Source organism: Archocentrus centrarchus, chromosome 9 (assembly GCF_007364275.1).
Source record: "Archocentrus centrarchus isolate MPI-CPG fArcCen1 chromosome 9, fArcCen1, whole genome shotgun sequence".
In the NCBI taxonomy this organism is placed as follows: Eukaryota; Metazoa; Chordata; class Actinopteri; order Cichliformes; family Cichlidae; genus Archocentrus; species Archocentrus centrarchus.
In genome coordinates this window covers 21,174,905-21,196,540 of record NC_044354.1, presented here as the reverse complement: position 1 = coordinate 21,196,540, position 21,636 = coordinate 21,174,905, and the positions used below count along the sequence as shown (strand labels likewise).

The 21,636-nt window shown below is 39.5% G+C and overlaps 1 protein-coding gene across 1 annotated transcript; it reads right to left on the bottom strand.

Moving 5' to 3' along the window:
• Window positions 1–4,884: 4,884 nt before the first annotated feature.
• npc1l1 (NPC1-like 1) lies at window positions 4,885–21,556 on the bottom strand. The gene is given in 22 exon segments (XM_030737663.1): window positions 4,885–6,079; window positions 6,188–6,350; window positions 6,537–6,650; window positions 7,098–7,329; window positions 7,436–7,586; window positions 7,697–7,752; window positions 7,837–7,966; window positions 8,083–8,210; window positions 9,315–9,505; window positions 9,592–9,681; window positions 9,858–10,123; window positions 10,252–10,366; window positions 10,459–10,641; window positions 11,252–11,380; window positions 11,761–11,933; window positions 12,029–12,129; window positions 12,375–12,598; window positions 12,689–12,967; window positions 13,315–14,259; window positions 14,381–14,542; window positions 15,816–15,862; window positions 21,488–21,556. Coding segments are annotated over 21 exon segments (4,023 nt in total). The 5' UTR covers window positions 15,858–15,862; window positions 21,488–21,556; the 3' UTR covers window positions 4,885–5,930.
• Window positions 21,557–21,636: the final 80 nt, after the last annotated feature.

The window sequence follows — 21,636 nt, the reverse complement described above, 5'->3', positions numbered from 1 at the left end:
TACGAGTTGTGGCTCTAAAGATTTGGGTGGGGGGGGGGGGGGGGGGGGGTGTTTCTGGTGGTTTTAACAGAGCACCATAGCAAAGGAAAAAGAGGAGATGGTCATCAGTCACCTTACATACGAGCTGGAAACAAAGGACATCAGTATTTATAAAGAAATGTAACCCGACATGCCTAATGCTGTCTCAGACTATTAAAAAAACAGAAAACAATTAAAAAAAAAAAAAAAAAAAAACAGGAAAAAGGGGGAGAAGTTTAACCAAATACTGTTTTCAAATGGACTGGCGATATTGAGCAACACTCAGTAATACATCAACATAACGCTCAGTGACAAGCTGGATCATTAGGACAAAGACTCGAGCTGTGTTTTAAAAAAAGAAACTATCACCACCCCCCCACCCCACCCCCGTCTTTCCAGAGGCGGCTGTTTTTCTGTAATGAAATGAGAAGTCATGTTGTCGTGTCTGCCCAGTGGTTCCTCGGACCTTGCGTTCTTTTCTTCGACAAAACACTACAGAGGGATCCTGCTGTTTTTAAAAATGTATCTGGAGCCTTCAAATCCCACCCTGACTCGTGATCTGTTCTAGCCAGAAATGTGCTTTTGCTTCTCTTGCCTCTCTACTTCCTACAACCTGTAGCCTCTTGTCAGCACAGGTAGCCAATTGCTTTTCTAGTTCTTATATCTCAGACAATCAAGCATCACTAGTATTCTGTTTTCTAAAGCATTATATCTACCACCCTTACTCAGTACATGGGAAGAATAGCACATAATTTATTGCTAGTTTATTCCATCCTTTACCTGCTAAGGACTTTTCATGGTTTTTCATCCATTGCATTTTTAGCGAGCTTCTCGGGAAGTGGGTTGATCCTCGGAAAGATGCTTGGGAGATTTGTTGCAAATTCAGTACCAAACTGTGCTTACACATGTTTCCAAACTCTGCATAAACCTAGCAGCTGCACATCTCCATGCCTTCTTCCCTCTGTGCGTCACCTCCACTGCATGTCCAACAAGCATGGCAAAGTTGTAATGTCACCTGAACGTGTTTCTTGCTTGTAAAACCTTTTTAAAAATAGGTTGCCATTACTTGCTGCCATTACGTTGTAGGAATATAATGACCCCTGGATTTGCCTCCACTGTGCAGTTTCACAGGGGGAATGCGAGCGATGACTAAAGGATTTGTAAAAGGTTTTCCAGGGAAATGAGGAGCTCGGTTTCCATTGGCTTGTTTTTTTGTTTTTTGTTTTTGGTTTTTTTGCTCTACTGCTGCTATACAAATGGACTCATAGAGAGATGATTCATAGATCAGCTGAGTGATGTCAGGCCCGATCTATTTATTATATGTCTGTACCATAGAGTGAGCTCAACCAGAGAAGAAAAAAGTTATTTATATTTTTTCCTCAAGACTGTATTATAATTTAAAAGTTTTTTTTTTTTCTTCTTTTTGTTTTTTTTTTTTTTTTTTTTTTTTTTTTTTTTGCCTGAATTGTGGTTTCCCTTGTATAATGTGTACAGTATGTCTTGGGGGCATTGGTGACCTAAAGAAACATACAATCCTATCAAAGGGATGCATTGTTAATAAAACAAAATTCGAATTACCCAAAGATAGTTGATATCATTACATTTTAATCTAACTTTTCTCATTGTTTGCTGTGTTAATGTCTTTTTATCAGTCTGCAAAATATGGTCAGTTTCAGCTGTAACTGAAGAAATATTTAAATTAGGTAAAAATTCTCAAAAAATAGGGTAGGCATATCTTCTACATATAGGAATGTTGACTTCTGAAGGTATAAAATATAGTTACTTAATGCTTAAGTTATCAGAAATCTTACCCATAAGATTTCCCATTTATGTAGCAAAACTTTGACAATTTCAGTAACAGTCAATTTTATTTAGATAACATGTTGTTCCAAAAACAGACAAATTTGTAGCCCTGTTGGGCTATGAAGCTGCAACAGGTGGGCTGTAAGAGGTCCTTTACAAGGGTTTGAATCCCAGCCAGGGCATGCATCCAGTAAGGGCCCCCAGGCTAGGCCCCCCAGGCTAGTCCCCCCATGCTACCTGAACCTGCCTCATAAGTAAGAGCTCCATAACTGAAGCCATACTGGCTCAGAGAATCAGGAACTGTTGGAATGCGTGTAACACCAGTGGAAGAGGTTACATGAAGAGGATGTGGGACCTCTAGATTCTTTGACACTCAACATCCAGACTGACATCAGAAGATGTGAATGCAGCATTGTGAATAATCCCTATTACGACCATCACTGAAACCAAGCAGCTGATCTAAACTACAGCAAAGGTGATTCTTGAGATGTTTGACTATAAGATGAATAGCCACCAGTAGCAGTACTCACTATGGAGAAGGACAGGTAGCACAGAGGGAAGTTGGCCACCTCAGAGCTGCAGAAAACTCTGATGAAGAGAGGGGGTGCCTAACAAGTACAACAAGCTGTCCATACCTGAGGGCTTGGAAACTGCCAAGCAAAGACTCACAGACTTGGCTAACTTCTTGAAGAGGTACACCAGAGACAGAAGCCAGGAGAATAAACCAGATGTTCTCCACTGAACCATCCAAGGTGTACTCTCACTGGCAATATGGGAACATCCCCACAAAGGCTGGAGATGGAGCAGTACTGGAAGAGAATATTGGAGGAGAATACAACACATAACAACAATGCTCAGTGGCTAGTGGATCTAAGAGCAGATCACAGCAACCTCCCAGAACAGGCTCATGGAAACTCGTGTCAGGCATAATAGTGGCTAAGATGAACCAGCACATGGCTCAATACATGAGCAGGGCCCAGAAAGGAATTGGCAGAAACACCAGAGGAGCAAAACACCAGCTACTGGTAGATAGAGAAGTCACTCGAGATTGGAAGACCAGACTGACCAGCCTGTGCACCACCTGGATTCATTTACAAGAAAGCCTATGAATCCTGGAATGCCTAGAACTATACAAGATCAACAGCCTAAGAGCTTTCATCAAGAATTCAGTGGGGATGTGAAGAACAACAATAGAGGCCAACTTCAAGCCAGTTGCACAAGTCACCATCAAGTATGGGATTTACCAAGGAGATGCTCTGTCCCAACTGCTGTTCTGCATTGGCCTGAATCCCCTCAGCCAGCTCATTAAGAAGACATGGATGCACTGCACTGCATGAGATAACCAACTGCGCAACCACAAAAGTCACAAGTAAGAGAGAAAACACTCCACAACAACAAGGTTCAAAACATTAACATCTCTCTGTTTTTCTTCAGCAACACACTTTCTGCACTGTTTGTCTTTATGGCTTTGCTCCACTGGGCCTAGAAAAAACTAAAAAATGATCAACAGATGGCAGCAAACATCAAGAACGTATGCACAGATTTAAGTTTGTAAATGATTAAAACCCGCCATAAATATATGTTGCGTGTTTGATGTGCAATGCACCATAAATCTATGAAATAAGTGCATGAAAATATTATGTAAATATACTACTTAAAACAGTCTAAAAATGCTGGCGTAAAAATGTAGTTGTCATTCTCTTAACTCTTAACTTAGATCCAGTCTGAATCCAGCCCTCTGCTGGGATTAGGGTAATTCTGATATTTTGCATCAAAGTAATCCTTATCGTTTTCAAATGTTTTGAACAACATAAACTGGAGGTCTGATCTGGATAAAATACTGGACTGAATTATCTGATCTTATCCGATCACGTAATCCTGTTTTCCCTTTGAAGAACCAGATTTCAGGATTTGATCCTATCTGAGGGGTTTCAGTTTACCAGTTTACCTTTGAACGACTGGAACCAGACAATAAACCTGTTGGATAAGACGCACTTCTATGATCATTTGGTTTGATTCTGAAGGATTCCAAAATGAAATCCTAAAGGAATTTTTAAAAGGGGGTTTTGTGATTTGCAATGAAATATTTACATTTTAAAAAAGAAAATGAATTACTGAAACAAAGCCGTGGGGGGTTTAAAACTGTATTGCTTACTATTATTCTTCTTTTCTGACCTATTTTTGATCCTGAACTCCTCTTATATATATCATCATTATTTGAAAAGAAATTGAACCAGAGTAGTGCATGTTTTAAACCTCAAACTAATGAATTAAAACACAAAGGACATATTTTATCTTTTGCTTGTGTGATGATCAGAGTTGGGATTAAACGTTTTGGTGGGCTGCAGAAGATTTTCAAATTTCCACGGGAGTGCTCCACGGCAGTTTGCAAATCAAGAAACTGCTTTTCTGATCTTAGTGGAGAGAAACGGATTGGTTCTTATAGAGCACTTTTCTACTCTACCTGAGCACTCAACATATCTTCATTCACTCCTTCATAAAAGTACTTTTTTCTACAACCACTGGAGAGCAACTTGGGGTTCAGTATCTTGCCCAAGGATACTTTGGCATGCAGACTGGAGCAGCCAGGAATCGATCCGCCAACTAATTAGCAGATGACCTGCTCTACCTCCTGAGCCACAGCCACCGAGAGACTGTGCTAAAGTTTGGGGATCTTTGCCCGGTGATCTTTGTTTATCAGCCAAGACCTCAGAATAACCCGCAGAGCCACATTCACCGATCTAAATAAATGACCAGGCACACAGGAGCTTAACAAGCGCTCAATGTATGAAGCAAGGCCATTTAATGCTTCAAAAGTATTAAATGCTTTTAAAAAATGACCTGAACAATCAGTGTTGTGTGGAGTTTAGAGTTCAGAATGTGTATATGAGAACATGAGATCAGTTTTCCGAAAGAAACACCACGCTTACAGGAGAGCATACTGTAGAGTTTTTAAATTTTTATTTTTTTTTTACTGCTTTGCTGAATAAGCTTAAAGAAATGTTTCCTGACCTTCTGGTTTCTAGTCATTCTTAAAGATGTACTTGAGACTGGGATTACTCTCTGGAACACATTGTAGATGTTAAAGTCCAGGGGGATATAAATGAAATTAATTAGTTCCCCAAACAAAATACACAAAAGCAGCCTGATATCAGGCAGAAACGTCAAGTCTTTACACTCCATCTCTCACCTGTGAAGCCTGGAAAACACAAAAGGGGACAGAACAATAAATCATGTCTTTATGGGCTCAGCAGGGATAATATACCTGATGCCTGTTTTTCTTTTTCCTTTAGAGAAAAAAAACACATTTCCACCAGAAAACTGATGGAGAAAAGAAAAATATGTTCCTAAAAATTCACCAGATTTAAAGAAATGAAATGTCTCGTAGACAAAATTTATTGGTGGGAGAAAGTTGTCACAAAGTCGGGCTAATTGCAAGAAAAAGCTGTAGGTAAAAGATGTCAGTGGACATTTTAATTTCATGAAATGACTCACAAAGTTTGAAGAGTGTTTCCTTTATTTTTTCTCTTACTATCTGAAAAAAAACAAACACATTTTTTGGGCCCAAATTGGCTGGATCTTGGGTCTTAAGTGCCAGAGCCATTTTTTTCTAATATATATTACAAAGAATTTAAACAAGACAATGTTGTGAGTTCTGGAAGTGTTGTTGGAAAGTGTTTGTGTACTTAGAAAGAACATATTAAATACATATTACAACAAAATATACATTTCTGCAAAGCCATTACATTTCTTATTTATAATCATGGAAAACTATAATGTTTTCAGTGCGGTTATTCATTCACATAATGAACATAGTTAATATTTTTTTCACTGATTGCACATTTTACTGTGGAGAGTGTGTTCATTTTGATGAGTCTAAACACTGCTACTGTGAAGCTTTCCCACATAACAAATAATTACATTCAATAAAAATACAAAATGACTAACTCACAATTCTTTGTCAAACCCTTGATCAAATACGCTTTCCATATGTTGATTCAGGAAGTTTGACCCTCATTGCAATAGTTTGTTGCATTGCAGTGCATTGCTTCAAAAATATTGCACAGCTGTCCAGTCCTATCTTCCATTATGGACCGAGATACACTCAGTCAGAAGAATGTGTCTGAATGTTTTTCACTGTCTTCATAGCTGACGTTATCATAAGCTTGTCTCACATGGCTGTCCTTCTCCGCCTTTTGCTTGGCCTCTTCTATTTCCCGCTGGAACTGCAGCAGCACGGCTTTATTTACACCGGGACCTGAGAGAAAGAAGCCCAATGCAACAGAAAGACATTTAGTCTTTGCTCTCAGTTTTACTGCTGTCTTCTGTTACAGAGAAAAAAAATGGGAGAAAATAATATATTTACCAAAATAACTGAGCAGCACAGGGAGGAATATAAGTCCGTGAGCCATTCCCAGTAGTGTAATGACAAGATTTAACCGGAAGAAGAAAATCTGGATGAGCTGTGCTTTGGCCAACGCCAGCACAAGGATGCCTGGCAGGTTAGTCATAGCAACACCAGCAAACACCTTTAGAGTACACGTACACACACACACACACACACACACACACACACACACAAAATAAATAAATAAATAAAAGAATGAAATCCTGCAGCTGTTAATTTATGGTGAAAATATTAATGTATCTCTGATTTTTGCTTCAAAGTTTTGAGGAATTACCATGTGCTCTAGATTAGTTTATAGTGTACTTACTGCACTGCCCATTTTGGCTGTAGCCTCGGCTGCTCTTGTCACACGTGTGGGCTTAGTGCTAAGTGCAAAGGATCTCGTCATATGGGACACAAACTCAACAGAAATGCCCACCGCCTGCAGATCACGCAGATGATGTGAGTTAGTAAAGAAAAAGAAGAAACGAAATTAGGCCAGACAAGGAAACGCTGAAACATGGGCTCAATTGTGATGCTGTACGCAGCAAACATCTGGCATTAATAAGATCACTAATGCATCTTTTCATTACATGGGAAAAATATGAAAGACTAGCAAATTTAGTAAAAATATTCACACTTTTATAGGCTGATTGTAGACCAAATTGCATAGGCTGGTCTCAAAAGAAACTCGATGACGCAGCTGGAAGGCACTTTTCATTAACCAGGCTGATTGTCACCGTGTCTTTTAAGTATCACAGGCAACTATAACATCACCACAGTTATTTTTGCTGCCTTAAAAAGCTTCATTTGGAGCTCCAGAAGAGAAACTGAGCCTCACTTATAACATGAAATGCTCCTTTAGTCCCAGTTACAGATTTGCTCTTACCGTGACCAGATTAATGAGGGCCACCGCATTATAGTCAATGCCCCACAGCGTCATGACACCAACAGTATCCACAACGATCATGATAATGGTGAGCAAATTGAGCAGGCCAGAGCGCACATCCAAGCCAAGCAACAGACAGCAGACCACGAAGGTCGGCAACAGACATATGGAGATGTTGAAGAGTCCCTCATTCACAATTGTCAAGTACTGCTCATAAAATACATTAGTTATCCTGGAAGAAGGAGAAAAGCAGAACAATGATCAGAAAATACAAACTGCTGAGATTTAAAGGCTCAGAGGCAGAGGCTGACATAGAGGAAAACAGGAAAAGCACATACGTGTAAGGAAATACTTCAAAGTCAGGCGAGGTGCCCGGCACCTTCCTCATGCTTAGAGTGATGTTGTAGGCCAGCTCTCTGGCCTTCTGCAGGGCAGCAGTGAACTCCTGGGAATTGGTCAGAGGTGTGTGGTAAGCCATGAACCGAGAGGCTGGAGAGACAAAGGAGTAAAAAAAAACAAAACTTTTTATTTACTGTCATCATTTCTATCTGAATGAACAGAACCTGTTTTACTGCTTCGAGGTGATTTCAAGGACCTACCCATTATTTCTCCACTTTCATCTCTCACCACTGCTTTGTCATAGGCACCTAGACCACTGTTTAAAAAGACAATAAGCCATGAGATTGCTGTTCCCATGTTTTGATGTGTCAGTGTGCATGTGTGCATCTACAGTACAAACCCTTTGGGGCACTGCAGGTCAGGCCTATTAGTCAGGAAGTCAGGGAGGAAGCGGTTGAATTCTTTCACAGTGGGCCTTATGATACCATCTTCAGGTTTTGTCAGACACTTTTTAAGACAGCCGAAACCAGCTATTGAGACAAGTGAGAAGAGTAAGCGTTAATAAAGTAATGTCTTTCTTCATGTATGGACAGAAAACATCAAAGACTGTGTGTAACTATGTTTTCTTCTCAGAAATGATTCTTACTTTGGTTTGCAGGACAGAACTGTCCTATACTGGAACCATCGGTGTACAGACGACAACATTTCGATTCCGGGTTCAACCAGTCAATGAAATCATCCACCCACGAGTTAGCAGGGATAGCCACATAGGATCTACAGGTGACATCATATAAATGATTAAGTTATTTGCATAGTGATCAAATTGAGGAAAATGTTGGAAACAGCAATGCACTGTCAGTCTGGTGCATTCAAAGCAACATTACCCAGCACTCCCAAGCAACACTTCATTATTTTATTCCAAATTACTGTTTGACCTGTTGCCCTTTCGGTAGACACTACAGGCCTATCAAAACAAGGACACCAGCTTAAAGAACAGTTTTTACACAAGTGCAAATACTGTCCTACTCAAGCAGAATTACTATAATGCACTATGGCATTTCTATTTAATTCTTGACTCCTTTATATTGATAATTTATACATTCATTATTTATCATCTTCTGCTAAAAGGGCACAGTTTACAGTGGGAATGACTTTGTTGTTTTATTGTGAGAATGGCTTGTTTTATACTCAAGGCAGAAGTAGCGCCTCAGCTTCGCCGTATTTTACAATGCAATTACAATTAAAGGCATTCTGATTCAGTTAAATTTATTGGTGTTTGAAACGATAATTTTGTTGTTGCTGCTTGATGAGTTGTTTGACAACTGATAAGGCCGGCAATAAATATGGCTCCATAATCCTTATCTCCAGGAAAGAAATGTGTTTTGTTACCTAGAAGGGTCTCTGTCTCTGTTCAAGCCATCTGATAAGGTATATCAAAATCAAAAGATGTTCATCTGCATCAGAGTGAACACATAAGCTGAAAGTGCTGCGATGTATTTGTGCATTGAAGGTCTCACACCTGTCAGAACACAGATTCTGACTACGCACGTTTCAAGTGCAATTACTGGGGATGTCTGAGTGATTGCACTCACTATCACTCAGAGCCACCCGTTATCTGCTCTATGGCATTCATGTAACTGAGTCAATCATTAACTAATCTGATTGGGAAGTATGTGAGAGGTTGTTACTACAATATCAGCAAGTTCAAGGATATGTTAGTAAAAAATGATGATGTGAAGGACACATGTAGAGAAAGTCTCAGTACTGTTGCAAGGAACTGGTAGATACAGAGTTTAAGTGAACAACAATGGTACGGAGCTTGCTTCAGAGCCTAAAGTTTGCTATGCTCAGATTAGAGATTTTAATCTTCTGACTCACAGTTCAGGGTAATCAGTGGCATATTGGATCTTCTGGGTCAGAGAGAACTGATCACAGCCCACGCTTGAGCAGACTGCATTCATGCCCTCCACAGAGTTGAAGTTAAACCCTTTTTTTGTTACAAAATAAACAGGGACTCCGACTTCAAAGTACTTGTACAGGTACTGGAAATAGGTCAGCATGTAAGAGTCCTGGATGAGAAACAAAACAATCTTAGTAAAGTTAGACAGGAAGAGAAAACTGCTATGTTAATTTACACATAACTGTGCGTACTGACCTGAGGCATAGCAAGCTCCTGATCCAAACCCACTTTCACATTCATCATGAGGAATAAGGATCCACAGAGCATGAAGATGAAAACCAACATCTGAAGAGAACATAGAACAGAGAGTAATCTACTTAAAAAACACAAATAAAAGCAGGACACAAAGCAGGGGTTTATGCTTATCTCTTTAAATTTGACCTCACAGGATTTGACATTACACTAGAGGTTATATGTTTAGAATAACCAGAGATTGAATATTTCGTATGTTATGGCATTACCACTATGATCCTGGTGTAGCGGTGCAGTAGGACAGGGGCATAGTATTTCTTCATGAAGGGCATCAGAAAGCCCTCATTTGGCTTTTTGGGACGCTGTGTGGACACTTTAACACAACAGAGCAGCTCGCAGCGGTTGTTGTCTTGGCGCCGGGCATCCAGGGACAGCAGCGCAACAAAGGCTGTCATCTGGAGGACAAAGTCCATGAGCACAGCCAAAGCAGCATAGAGAGCAAAGGACTTCACTGCTGGCATAGTGGACAGGGCCCCTGAAACAAGCATGGACAGTGGGTAACACACTGGATGAAACTCCACATCCAGCTTTTTTTTTTTTTCATGGTTTCCATTTTTCTCATGCATTTCTTTTAACCAGATTAAAGATATCAAAAGTTCATACCTAGAAAGAAGCAGACAGACTCAGAAAGACTGCACAGGAGCATGCTGGGAGCCACGCATCCAAGGACACGACCGATCTGCTGCTGTCGCGTCTCCCCAGGCCTACGCACATCTCTCTGCAAGAAAGGAAGAGTGACATATTAAAAATGGCACTGTCTTAGAAAAATGTCAGTATTGTACATTTATGGAGCACACAAATATACAATACCTGGTACTCCAGAACAAAGATGAAGATGTTATCAGCTCCAACCGCGAGCACCAGGAAGGGGACGACCTGAAGAATAACCAGTGAGGAGGGTATACCAATCCAGGAATAAAAACCCATAGAGGCCAGGACAGAACAGGCAACCACCAGGATCCCACCCAAACCAACCAGAAACTTGGAGTCCACCTACAGGACAAAGAGATGCAGATGTGCAATCACCTCGGTGAACCCATTCCCCTGTATATCATTTCTGTATTACTCTGTGTTCTACTGTAAAGATAAGCACAATTCTTATCTTCACAGTAAAAGATAAGTATTGTGCAGCTTCTTCTTGTCACATACAGTAGGTGACATATACCATTCAATTCTTTTTGCTTGTTTTATACTCAGATTTTTATAGCAACAATCAAATTAATGTTTCAGCAACTTTAAAAAAATGACCACAGTGCCAGCAGCTCTTGCTCGGAGCATTAAAACCATGTTTTTTCTAGTGAAATATGGCTTTATCTGCCATGTTATCAAGGTTACTGCAAACAATTATCTAATCTAACTCAGCCTACCTGGACTGCAGCTAATAGTTGCAACGTGTACCATATTATAGATCAAATGTGTGAAGAGTATGACAGGATCCATGAACACCTGTTCAAAGACTGATGGCAGTAAAGGCAATAACTGTTGATTTTTGGTTGAAATGGTGGACAAACCATCTCAGCTGGTATTCCTCAACTCAAAAATGCTCAAAAGCTGGGGAATACCTGATAGTGCACTGAAATAAAGCTGCTCTCTGAAGACATACCAGTATGCGTTTCCATGAAGAGTACTCGCCAAGTGCCACAGCGATGTAAATAAAGATTACAGCATAGCTGATCATGAAGATGGGGATATCTTCTGCTGTTGTTCGATTAATCTCATCTTCCAGAGACCTCTATTAACACAGCAGAGAACAAAGAGAAGTCAAGGATTAGATTAGAAAATGAGGTGATAGAGACAGAGAAGACAACTTAACATTTCTTAGAAAAAAAATGCAACGGCAGGTCTTTATCAGCATGCCTGCTGGTTGCTACCTTTTGCTGTCTTGAACATTTTGACCTTTGTTAGATAGAACGCAACTGTGAGCATGTAGAAAACAAGTGTGGAGATGTGGTAATGATATGCACAAAGGTACCTGGATCAGCTCAGACCAGTGAACATGGTCAGGGTCTTAAAATCATAGATAATTACCAAAATGACCAAATACACCTGAATGTCTCTTCAGAAACTAAGATTTTATAAAACATGAATAATGCGATCTCATAGTGTTGGTACCTCTGCCATGTATGCAAAAGTGAAGTTGGTGGACGGGTCTTTCTGGTAATCCTGGACAATTTTAAGAAACTCTTTCTCCCACTGCATAGCCACTTTGAATTTGGGGTCACTGCGAGCGTAGTTGTTGAGGGAGTAGGTCAGGATTAAGGCCTCAGCACTGATGAATGCATCATCTGCATGAAGCCAAACACATATTGTTCAGGTGAACTTTTTGTGTGTTTTACAATCATTTCTGGTGTAAAAAAAAGTGGTGCTAAAAGTCCCTCACCCTCATAGCCTCCCACAGCCAGAAATGGGAAGACTGGAGCTCCATAATCAGCCATGCAGCTCATACCTAAATCTGTGATGTCTTTGAAGGACAACGGAGAGCTTGAAAAGAAGTGGAAAAAGAGGAAGAGGGAATGGGTTTAATGCCACGGAAGGTGAAGTCCATGAAAATAAGCAGATTGTATTTCTTTGTTTTTATGGTCTATGCTTTATTCTATTTTATTGACCTATGGAGTTAGCTTGCTTATTTTTGTAGTTAATCTTGTAAAGCACTTTGGTCAACAATGTTGTTTTTAAATGTGCTATAGAAATAAAATTGACATTGACATTTTTTAATGAATGCTTACCCAAGACAGTAGATTAGGTGGTCTCTCCAGTCCACCTCTTTAGTCACTCCCAGCTCAGTCATATTCACCTTAGCATTAATGTTGTCTAAGCTGTTCTGGAAGTATTGTGGCAAGCTGTTGACTGCACAGTCAGTCAGGGAAGGGTTGTTTGGGTTTAGTGGTGCAAAACACACATCCTTCAAGCTCGCTATCCGGTTCAGATCATCTGACCAAAACTCGATTTTCTAAAAACAGAATTGGGGTGGGGGGGTACAGTAACTCAAGATGGTGCACTTTTGCAAACACTGTCAGTGATCAACTTTGACTTTGTCTACCTGTATTCGATTTTGTAGTTCCAGCAGTTCAAGGATGATGTCTTTGGACATTATCCCGCTAAAGTTTTGAGGTCCAAACAGCAGCGAGTCATAAATCTGGCCTTTTCTTCCTGGTGCTGTTAAGATCAGTTGGTTTGTCCTGTAGAAGGGGTCAAAGTATGTGTCGTGGAAGTCTTTCTCCTGGCGAGCCCGGCTATTGGGGGCAGACCACAGTTCAACCGGATCGGTAGTGAGCTCAATGTTCTTGAGGCCAGCAGAGAAAATAGCCCACAGCTATAGCTGACAGCAGGAGGCACCTTGAAATAAAGATCAAAAATTCTTGGGATGTAGTTTCTTCATCTGGCTGACAATCATATGTGTTTTAAATCCACTGTGTGCAGTTTGTGTGCTGATATGGTTCCAGACTCAGATCTCTTTAACACACCAAGTTAGAAATGTACAAATTATATATCTGTTCTGAAATAGAAAATTATCACCATTCTTTGTGCTACAAATGCCACTTTGAATTCATGAGGAATAGAATGCAGGCTTTCTAATTTTAAATCTCAGAGGTTGTGTTGCTACAGCATTACAGGGTCTGATATGAGTGCAGCTTATGGCTTCACTACATCCTACTGGGTGCACACTTTCTACTTTTACTGGCTCAGGGTACTTACAGTGAGGGGATAGGTAGCCATAATGGTTCCCCAAATCTGGAACAGTGAACTCAGGAAATCCTGAGCAGCCAGGCTGTTTGTCTCAGCACATGTCACCTCTGATGGATTGATGACTTGCTGAGTCACGTTATTACTGTTCTTGTCTTTGCCTTTGCCCTTATGTTTTCCTTTCTCTTCATCTTTTCTGTTACGAGACGTCACCCAATAGGAGACAAAGAGGTACAGCAGGAAGGAAAGTATCAGGAGAAAGAGTAAGATGATAGAAATTACAAGATAACCATCAATCGACAGCAATGTGAAAGGGGGGGCGACCGGTGGGGGAGGTGGCACACTCGGACATGATGCTTGACAATCCTGGCATGAGCAGACTTCCCCACCTGTAGGTGTGGTCTCGTTACACATCAGAGCATGCCCGTTGTAGGGAATCACACCCTCTGGCACCCCCGTGGCATCTCCTTCTTCTATTAATCTGAAGTCAATGTCCAGTGGAGCCAAGCCGTTACTGGAGTCCCCCTGAAAATCATACCAGCGCTGGGGGGTGCACAGCTTTGCTCCATAACGACCGCACATGGTGGAAATGGCGTAGCCTCCGATTGTGGCTGGAATCCTGACATTTTTACAAGAATTGAAGGAGGCGTCTGCAAAGGTGTTGCTGATGAATGCCTGATAACCCACCACAGCCTCCCTCGTCACGTTGAGCTCAGTGACGTTCATCACCTTTGTGACCTTTACTGTCTGACTCTGGTTAGGACTGCAGGTGTTGATGCAGTGCAGGTGGGCAAAGTTGTAAGCACAGGCAGGGCAGCGGACGAGAACAGCCTGGGACAGGCTCAGGCTGGCTTCCAGGGATCTCAGCTGTCTGATGGTGCAGCAGGCGTACGTGTTGTTCTCCCCCTGGTCAAACATGGGGCACACCTGCAGAAGGAGCATGCACTATTACAAAAGGATCTTAACACACAATTATTGAGAATAGACACAGACAACAACCTTTTTCTTTTAGTTTGCGTTACCTACTCAAGAAGTGAGATCTACAAACCGCTTTGAGTTTCTTGTAGTGTTCTCCTGTGACGGGCTGGGCGCGGGTGTAATTCAGACATGGGACAATGGGAGGAATGAGGGTGTTTTCTAGCAGCGGGTTACGACCACACTCTTCATAAAAAACACAATAGCCTGGCTCATGCTGGGCCCCTGACAGACTCTGCGTGGAAGACATGAGTTGTCAAGAGTAATGACAGTAAAGGGAGCGACAGTGTTTTAAATGTGAGTAAAACAGAGGGCTCAGTTTAAATGCAGATTCTATTAAGAAATCAAAGAAAGAAAAGAAACGCTGTTATCATTAATATTAAGTAATAAGCTTAATAAGATGCTTTCCAAAAAAAAATCTGTAAAGGTTTGATTATTGATTGTTATATGTTATTATAGTGCCTTTATAAGAATAACTAATAAAATCTCACAGCTGGGTCGCAATGACATTATTGCTACATTGTACCCTGCCAGCTCTTCTTTTTAACAGCAATTTGCAACAATAAAATAGAGATTGTACTAATATACTGCACACGATCAAGGTCAATTATGACCACAAACTACACCTGTGACCATAAAACAAGATAGCAATTTCCAAATACTAATTACAATATCATTTTTTAAATTTAATTTTGTTTATGTTTTAATAATGCTTGACTTATGTTGATATATAAATTGGCTTTTATTTTATATTCAAACACAAGGTACTCTTGTAACATGTGAAGTGATTAAAGGTGATAGTTGCATCCAGGTATTCGCAATTTATCTTTAACTTTTACCATTTAGAGTAAAAGTAAAATAAAAAACAATTTTAACACCATTAACTAAAAATGTGAATTTAAAGGAAAGTCACAGAGGTGTGAAGGGCATCACCTTTGAAACCATGTAAGAGTTATAACACTTGCATGAGAGTACATGAGATAAATGTAATTGTGACTGCTACGAGAGAGAGCTAGAACTTTCAGTCATATAAAAGTTTTTAAATACAGAAAATATTAAATGAAATGCACGCATTTCATTCAATAATGTATGTTCAATACAATTCAACCTAAACCTGAAAGTATTTTATCTGAAAAGCTGTTTTTTAAGTGGCCCACAGAACAGCTCTCTGCTGCCTGCACACCCACTTGTCTAATCTCAGCTCTGGACAGCTCTTTGTATTGCTTTCAATTTGTGATTCTTATCCAGGAAAATGCTATAAAAATACATTTTGCATGCTTAGGATTTGAATTACATGTGAATTCTTCTGATTTCCAGTCGTGATCACAGATCAAATGATGGTGAATACATTACAAAAAAACAAGTTTGTAATAGTAGTATAGAGCAATACAAGCTTATTGTGCTGTTGACTGAAAAATGTACAATTTTATTACTTCAGTATATTATAGGAAACCATTCAAAAACAGTAATAAATTCCATAGTTTAAAATAAAGGAAAAAACAACTTACCACACACACTAGAAAAGTGAAGAGAGGTGCAACACGCATCATGATTCCTGAGAGTGATTCAACAACAAAAGAGTCAAAGTCTTAAGTTACGATAAAAAGGAGTGTATATTAATCACTGTTGACCTTTTAGAAAATGCATTAGACAAAGAAGGTGAGAGGTGCTCTGGGGGCTCTGTCCTCTCTCTCCTGTCATCTGTTTGTCTCACAATGTTAGGGTTGGGGGATGAAACGTGCTCAGCTCCATCCGTCCTAGGACGTCCCACCTGTCTTATCTGGTGTGATGTTGCTGCTGGCCAATCACAGTTACAGATCAGCAATTCCTCTGTTTGATAATTAACATGGAATAGATTTTGATAGTGTTGCTGGGGAGATTCAAAGTAGCTGGGAGAAACAAAATCCCCACCACCACCAAATATGTCAACCGCACCTAATTCTTCACTTGTGCTTCATCTTACACTGATACTCGAATTGATACTGTTCTGGAAATTTTCAGTTTCTGTTGACAATAGATAAACATGCCAGTTGATTTAAATCAGATCAATCTCTTCACAGCAAGAAGCAGATCCTGTAGGCTACTACTGCTGTTTGTTTTGAGAGCAGTGTATGCAGGAAACATCCAAAGTAAAGCACACTACAACAGGGCTGAACCTTTAGACCATCATCAAAGTGACTATCTGATCTATAAGGTACAGTGAGAGGACAACACCTATCTATGCTCATATGATATATGATTTTTAACCAAAAAGCTATTTTTCTTTTTCTTTCTTTTTAATCTAAAAGTCATTCACTGCTTTAAATGGTTAATAAGTGCTATATAAATACAAGTATATTACATTCATTCATCAAACCCAGTGGCAGTCTGTAGGTAGGAGCCCTGCCATGCCAAGAAAAACATGATCAACTTGGCAATTAATGCTTTTATCACATGTCAAGGTCACAGCTGAGATAAGAAGACAACTGATGCTCCTGATGGTGTGATCTGAGCTGTCAGGGCGAAGGTGCATAAGCATTCAAATTTGTGATAAACAGACATGGTAAAGAAGATGGAAGAAATGGGACAGATATGAAGATGTTTATTGTTCTTGTGATAAGTGGCAGCATAGCAGAATTTTGTACCTATTCATATCAGAAGGTAAAAGTGTATGATTTATCAGCATGGCTATATATTGTTGCTTTTCATTGATTTTCAGAGTGATAGCAGCATTGCTCCACAACGCCAACAGTGCCTGTGCAATTCATAACGAGAGTTTCATTCAAAGCAATCTATTTCTGTGCTGTACAACTTCTAGTTGTTTTGCTTTTTAATCTCTTCATTATTTTATTCTCACTCTGTTTTATCGGTGTTTGTTGCAGTCTTGCCAGATGCAGAGTGCTCTGGCATTCATTCTTTATGAGTGTTATTTCTTAAAGGACTCTGCCCAATCATAAAATTTTTTTAACAAAGATTAGCTGAAATTCAACAAACCTCTGTCATTCTAAAAGGAAAAACATCAGTAACAAAAGCTGGATTAGATTTATGTGCTGCTACAATTTAGACTTTAAGGTTTGATAACAAAGTTTAAAGTCTAAATTGTGCTTATTTTTTTTTTTCAAGGAATTTTAAGGTTTTATCACCTTTTCTAGAATATCTACATACAAACCTGAAAAACTTTTAAGAGGTAACCTCCAATCACAGAGCTTTCAACATGATACGGGTTCTGATATCTGATATTCACCTAAATTTGCACATATTTGAGGCTGAAACAACGCTTTTACTTCATGTGATGTAAGTTTGGTGCCAATCAAGGTTTGACTCTGTGACTTTTTGCTTGTTTTTTCATGATTTATTTAAACCTTTTTTTTTTTTTACTATGTTTTTGTCAAACATGCTCTCCCTCTGTGGTGGTGGTTGTCATGCACTAATTTGTTTTGTGCATTTTCATGATTAAATGTTTTATTATTATTATTATTGATTTAAAACAGTTGTGCATTTTAAAAAAATCATGTCCACTAAATCAAGCTTTGGCAGCTGTTCCTTTGCAGATGTAATTTTTTTTTTTTTCCCCTTTTGATATTTCCGTTCACAGCATTGCAAAAACAGGACCACCATTAATCTGTGGTTTCAAACTCTGGGATGACTGCTATTGGTGGGCAATATAGACACTGCAGGTTGGGGTGGTGATGGTTTTTGAATAAACAGACCAAAAAAAAAAAAAGGATTCTGCTGATGGTACTGTGCTGTTCATTGTTTCACTAAAATTCAGCCTGGTTCCTCTTCTTCTTCTCTTCTTCTTCTTTTTTAATTTTAATTTTGGCCTTTTACAGCTTTATTTGATAGTTCACAGTGGAGAGAGACAGGAAGGTGGGAGGAGAGATGGGGGAAGACATGAGGTAAATGGCGATAGGTCAGTATGCAAATCTGCGCATCCCGGCTGTCATGGGGTGAAAGGCAGGGAACACCAGCCTGTTGTAGGGCTAACACAGAGTGACAGACAACCATTCACACTCACACTTATGGGCAATTTGAGTCACCAGTTAACCTAACCCCACTAACTGCATGTCTTCAGACTGTGGGAGTAAACTGGAGTACCTGGAGACACCCACACAAGCAAGAGGAGAACATGTATACTCCACACAGAAAGGCCCGGGCCAAGGTGGAGTCAAACCCTGACCTTCCAGCTGTGCTAACCACTGCATCACTGTACTTTTATACTAGAAAAAATTGATGAGTACTGCATAAGATAAACATTTCTCTAACAGTCCAAAAAAACTGTAACTTACAGCAAAGGAAAACCAAATTATATTATATACTTTATGAACATAGAAGTATAAACACTGCATTATATCTTTGCCTTAATGTTGCTCTTTAAGACAGTGGGAGAAATCTTTAATTTGATCCTATTGTCATTTTTGTTCTGTTTTTAAATAATATTGTAACTGATTGCATTGTGTTATTGCCCTAGTAAAATTAATGCATCAAAGAATCTGTGACATAATCTAATGTGATAAATTTTGATGAAAGATGTCCTTACATAAGAACACCCAGTAAATCTTTCAGCGCATATATATATATATACATATATATATACATATATATATATATATATATATATATACAATATATATACATATATATACATATATATACATATATATATATATATATATATATATAATATATATATATATATATATCTCTATATATCTATATCTCTCTCTCTATCTCTCTCTCTCATATCTTCTCTCTCTATCTCTCTCTATCTCTCTCTCTCTCTATATCTCTCTATCTCTCTCTCTCTATATATATCTCGTACTCCTCACTCCCCGCCCATCCTAGATTTGTTTTCGCATGCTTGTCAGTTTTTTGGATTTGTTTGTATTTATTATTGTTTCATCCAGACAGTGCTTGCTAAAAAAAGTAAGGTACAATGATATATAAAGGCAGAGGGCCGGTGTGATTTTTGTTTTTCATGGCAAAACACTAAATACTACAATATGCACAAATTTATCTAAGAGGCAGTCAAAAAGACTGAAAGTAGTGAATATCATCACAGTGACAGATACTAAATATATAGTGAATCAGTATAGACTATTGGAGTTTTAAAAGTCTCAGATTTGTGAATGAAAATAGAGAAGCGCTGTATCATCCAGGGTACAGAGTGTTCAAATAATGCCTCTCTAAATCAATTTAGACATTGCAAAGCTCGCATCCAGATACCATACACTGTCTCCTTTTTATGAGGGGACTCCTTATCATTATTTATGGAGTTCATGTTAAGAGAGCCAATTATCTTTATTGTTGGACTCCAATAAGGGTGAAGGGTAATTTCCATAGAAGGGCCCTGGTAGGTAACAGATTAAAACAGTCTTAGAGGATAACTGTGATTCCACATGAGGGAGATTCGAGATCTTTAAGCATCTGTAAAATAACTGATAAAACATAAATATATGTAACAGCTGAGTGGTTTTGGCCTTTAATATATTTAGCAAGAAATAATTCAGTCTCAGACATACCACTGACACTTGTAGTTAATTTGTTTAGATATAAACTAATTAAAAATGTTTCAGTGCTCTTTAAAAGTTGCCTTTTAATTATAGCAGTTAAATATATAATGATCTTATAGAATATGATACAATGCTATGGATTAAACTATTAAACTGTTTATAAAGAAGTGAACATGGCCTCATCTACAGCAGTAAAATGCAACATAGAGTATAGTGAAGCAGTAATATCAGTGCAAAAAAGGTAACAATTTATCAAAAGTAAAAGTGCACACTTTTTTTTAAATCACCGAGAGTGGCATATGTCACAGTGTGACATTGCTACTTTTACTGAATCTGAATATGTCTTCTACCATTCTCTAAATCAGTGGTACTCAAAATAAGGTCTGGGGACCATGAGAGATCTGCATTCCATAGCCAAGGTGTCCTCAAAATTGGTTTCTATAATCTATGAAATGGTGCTCTAGATGGTGACTGTTGTGCACATTGTGTTCTCTATGCCCTCTAATATGTTTGGAAAACCTCTTGTTACACGGGTATGAAGCATTAAGGGTTGACGATACAATACAAATAGTTGTAATGGCATTTTATAGTACAAATTGTATTGGTATGAAGTATCAATATGCGCAAAAAAACTGGTCCGGTATGATGGAATTCCAGGTCGGGTCCTGAAACACTGCAGCAAGCCTATCCGGAGTCTTTACAAACACGGTTAACACATCACTGGCACAGTTTTCTGTACCCTCCTGCCTCAAGACATCAACGATTGTGCCAGTCCTCAAGAAGAGGATAGCAACCAGCCCCAGTGATTACAGGCCAATTGCACTGGCACCTATGGTTGCAGAATTGGAAAGATTGGTATTAAAGAGCCATCAGAGTAATGCCTCCCCAGGCACCCCAACCTGGAACCCCAGCAATATGCATATAAAGCAAACAGGACAACTGACAATCTCCACTACCCTCCACACTGTACTATGCCACCTGGAACAGCCTGGAAACTACACTTGGCTGTTATTTCAATACCATCCTTCCTTGCAGACTATTCCACAAACTATCCACCCTGGGTCTTCCACGTGACATCTGCCTGTGAACACGGGACTTTTTAATCATAGACTGTCCAGGCTGTGCCCCACCATTCCTCCTCACTTTCACTCAGCATGGGAGCCCCACAAGGCTGTGTTCTGGGTCCATTTCTGTACTCTCTGTACACATATGACTCCACAGCCTCCCACAACAATAAAACTGTCATCATTAAGTTTGCAGATGAGACAACAGTGGTAGAACTCATCACCGGGGTGAAATGACCGAGACTGACAGACTGGAGCACAAAAAAAACAACCTGCTCTTGAACACTTGTAGAACAAGAGAACTGATCACTAACTTCAGGAAGAAGAGGGAAGACCACCTACTTCTAAGATAATAGTAAAACAGTGCAGGTAGTCTCTTCCTGTAAACTCCTGGCCACACTAATCACATCAGACCTCTCTTTGGACTCAGCCAACTGCTCAAGAAGGCACACCAACATCTCTGCTTCCTGAAAAGCCTCAGGTAGTTCAACTTGCCACAGTCTTTTGACCACTGATCCACAGAGAGTGTCTTGAGACATGGCATTCTGTTGTGGTTGGGAACCAACAAAAAAACTCTGCACAGGGTAATCAGCGCAGCCCAAAAGATCACCAACTCACCCTTACCTGCCCTGGAGAAAAATCTTTAGTTCTCACTGTCCGACAAAAACATCAAACATCCTGAAGACTCTTTCGACCCTGCCCACCTCTGTTTCCACTCCTTCCCTCAGGCAAGCGATGCAGGGCTGTCAAAACATGCAGTACAAAACTATTAA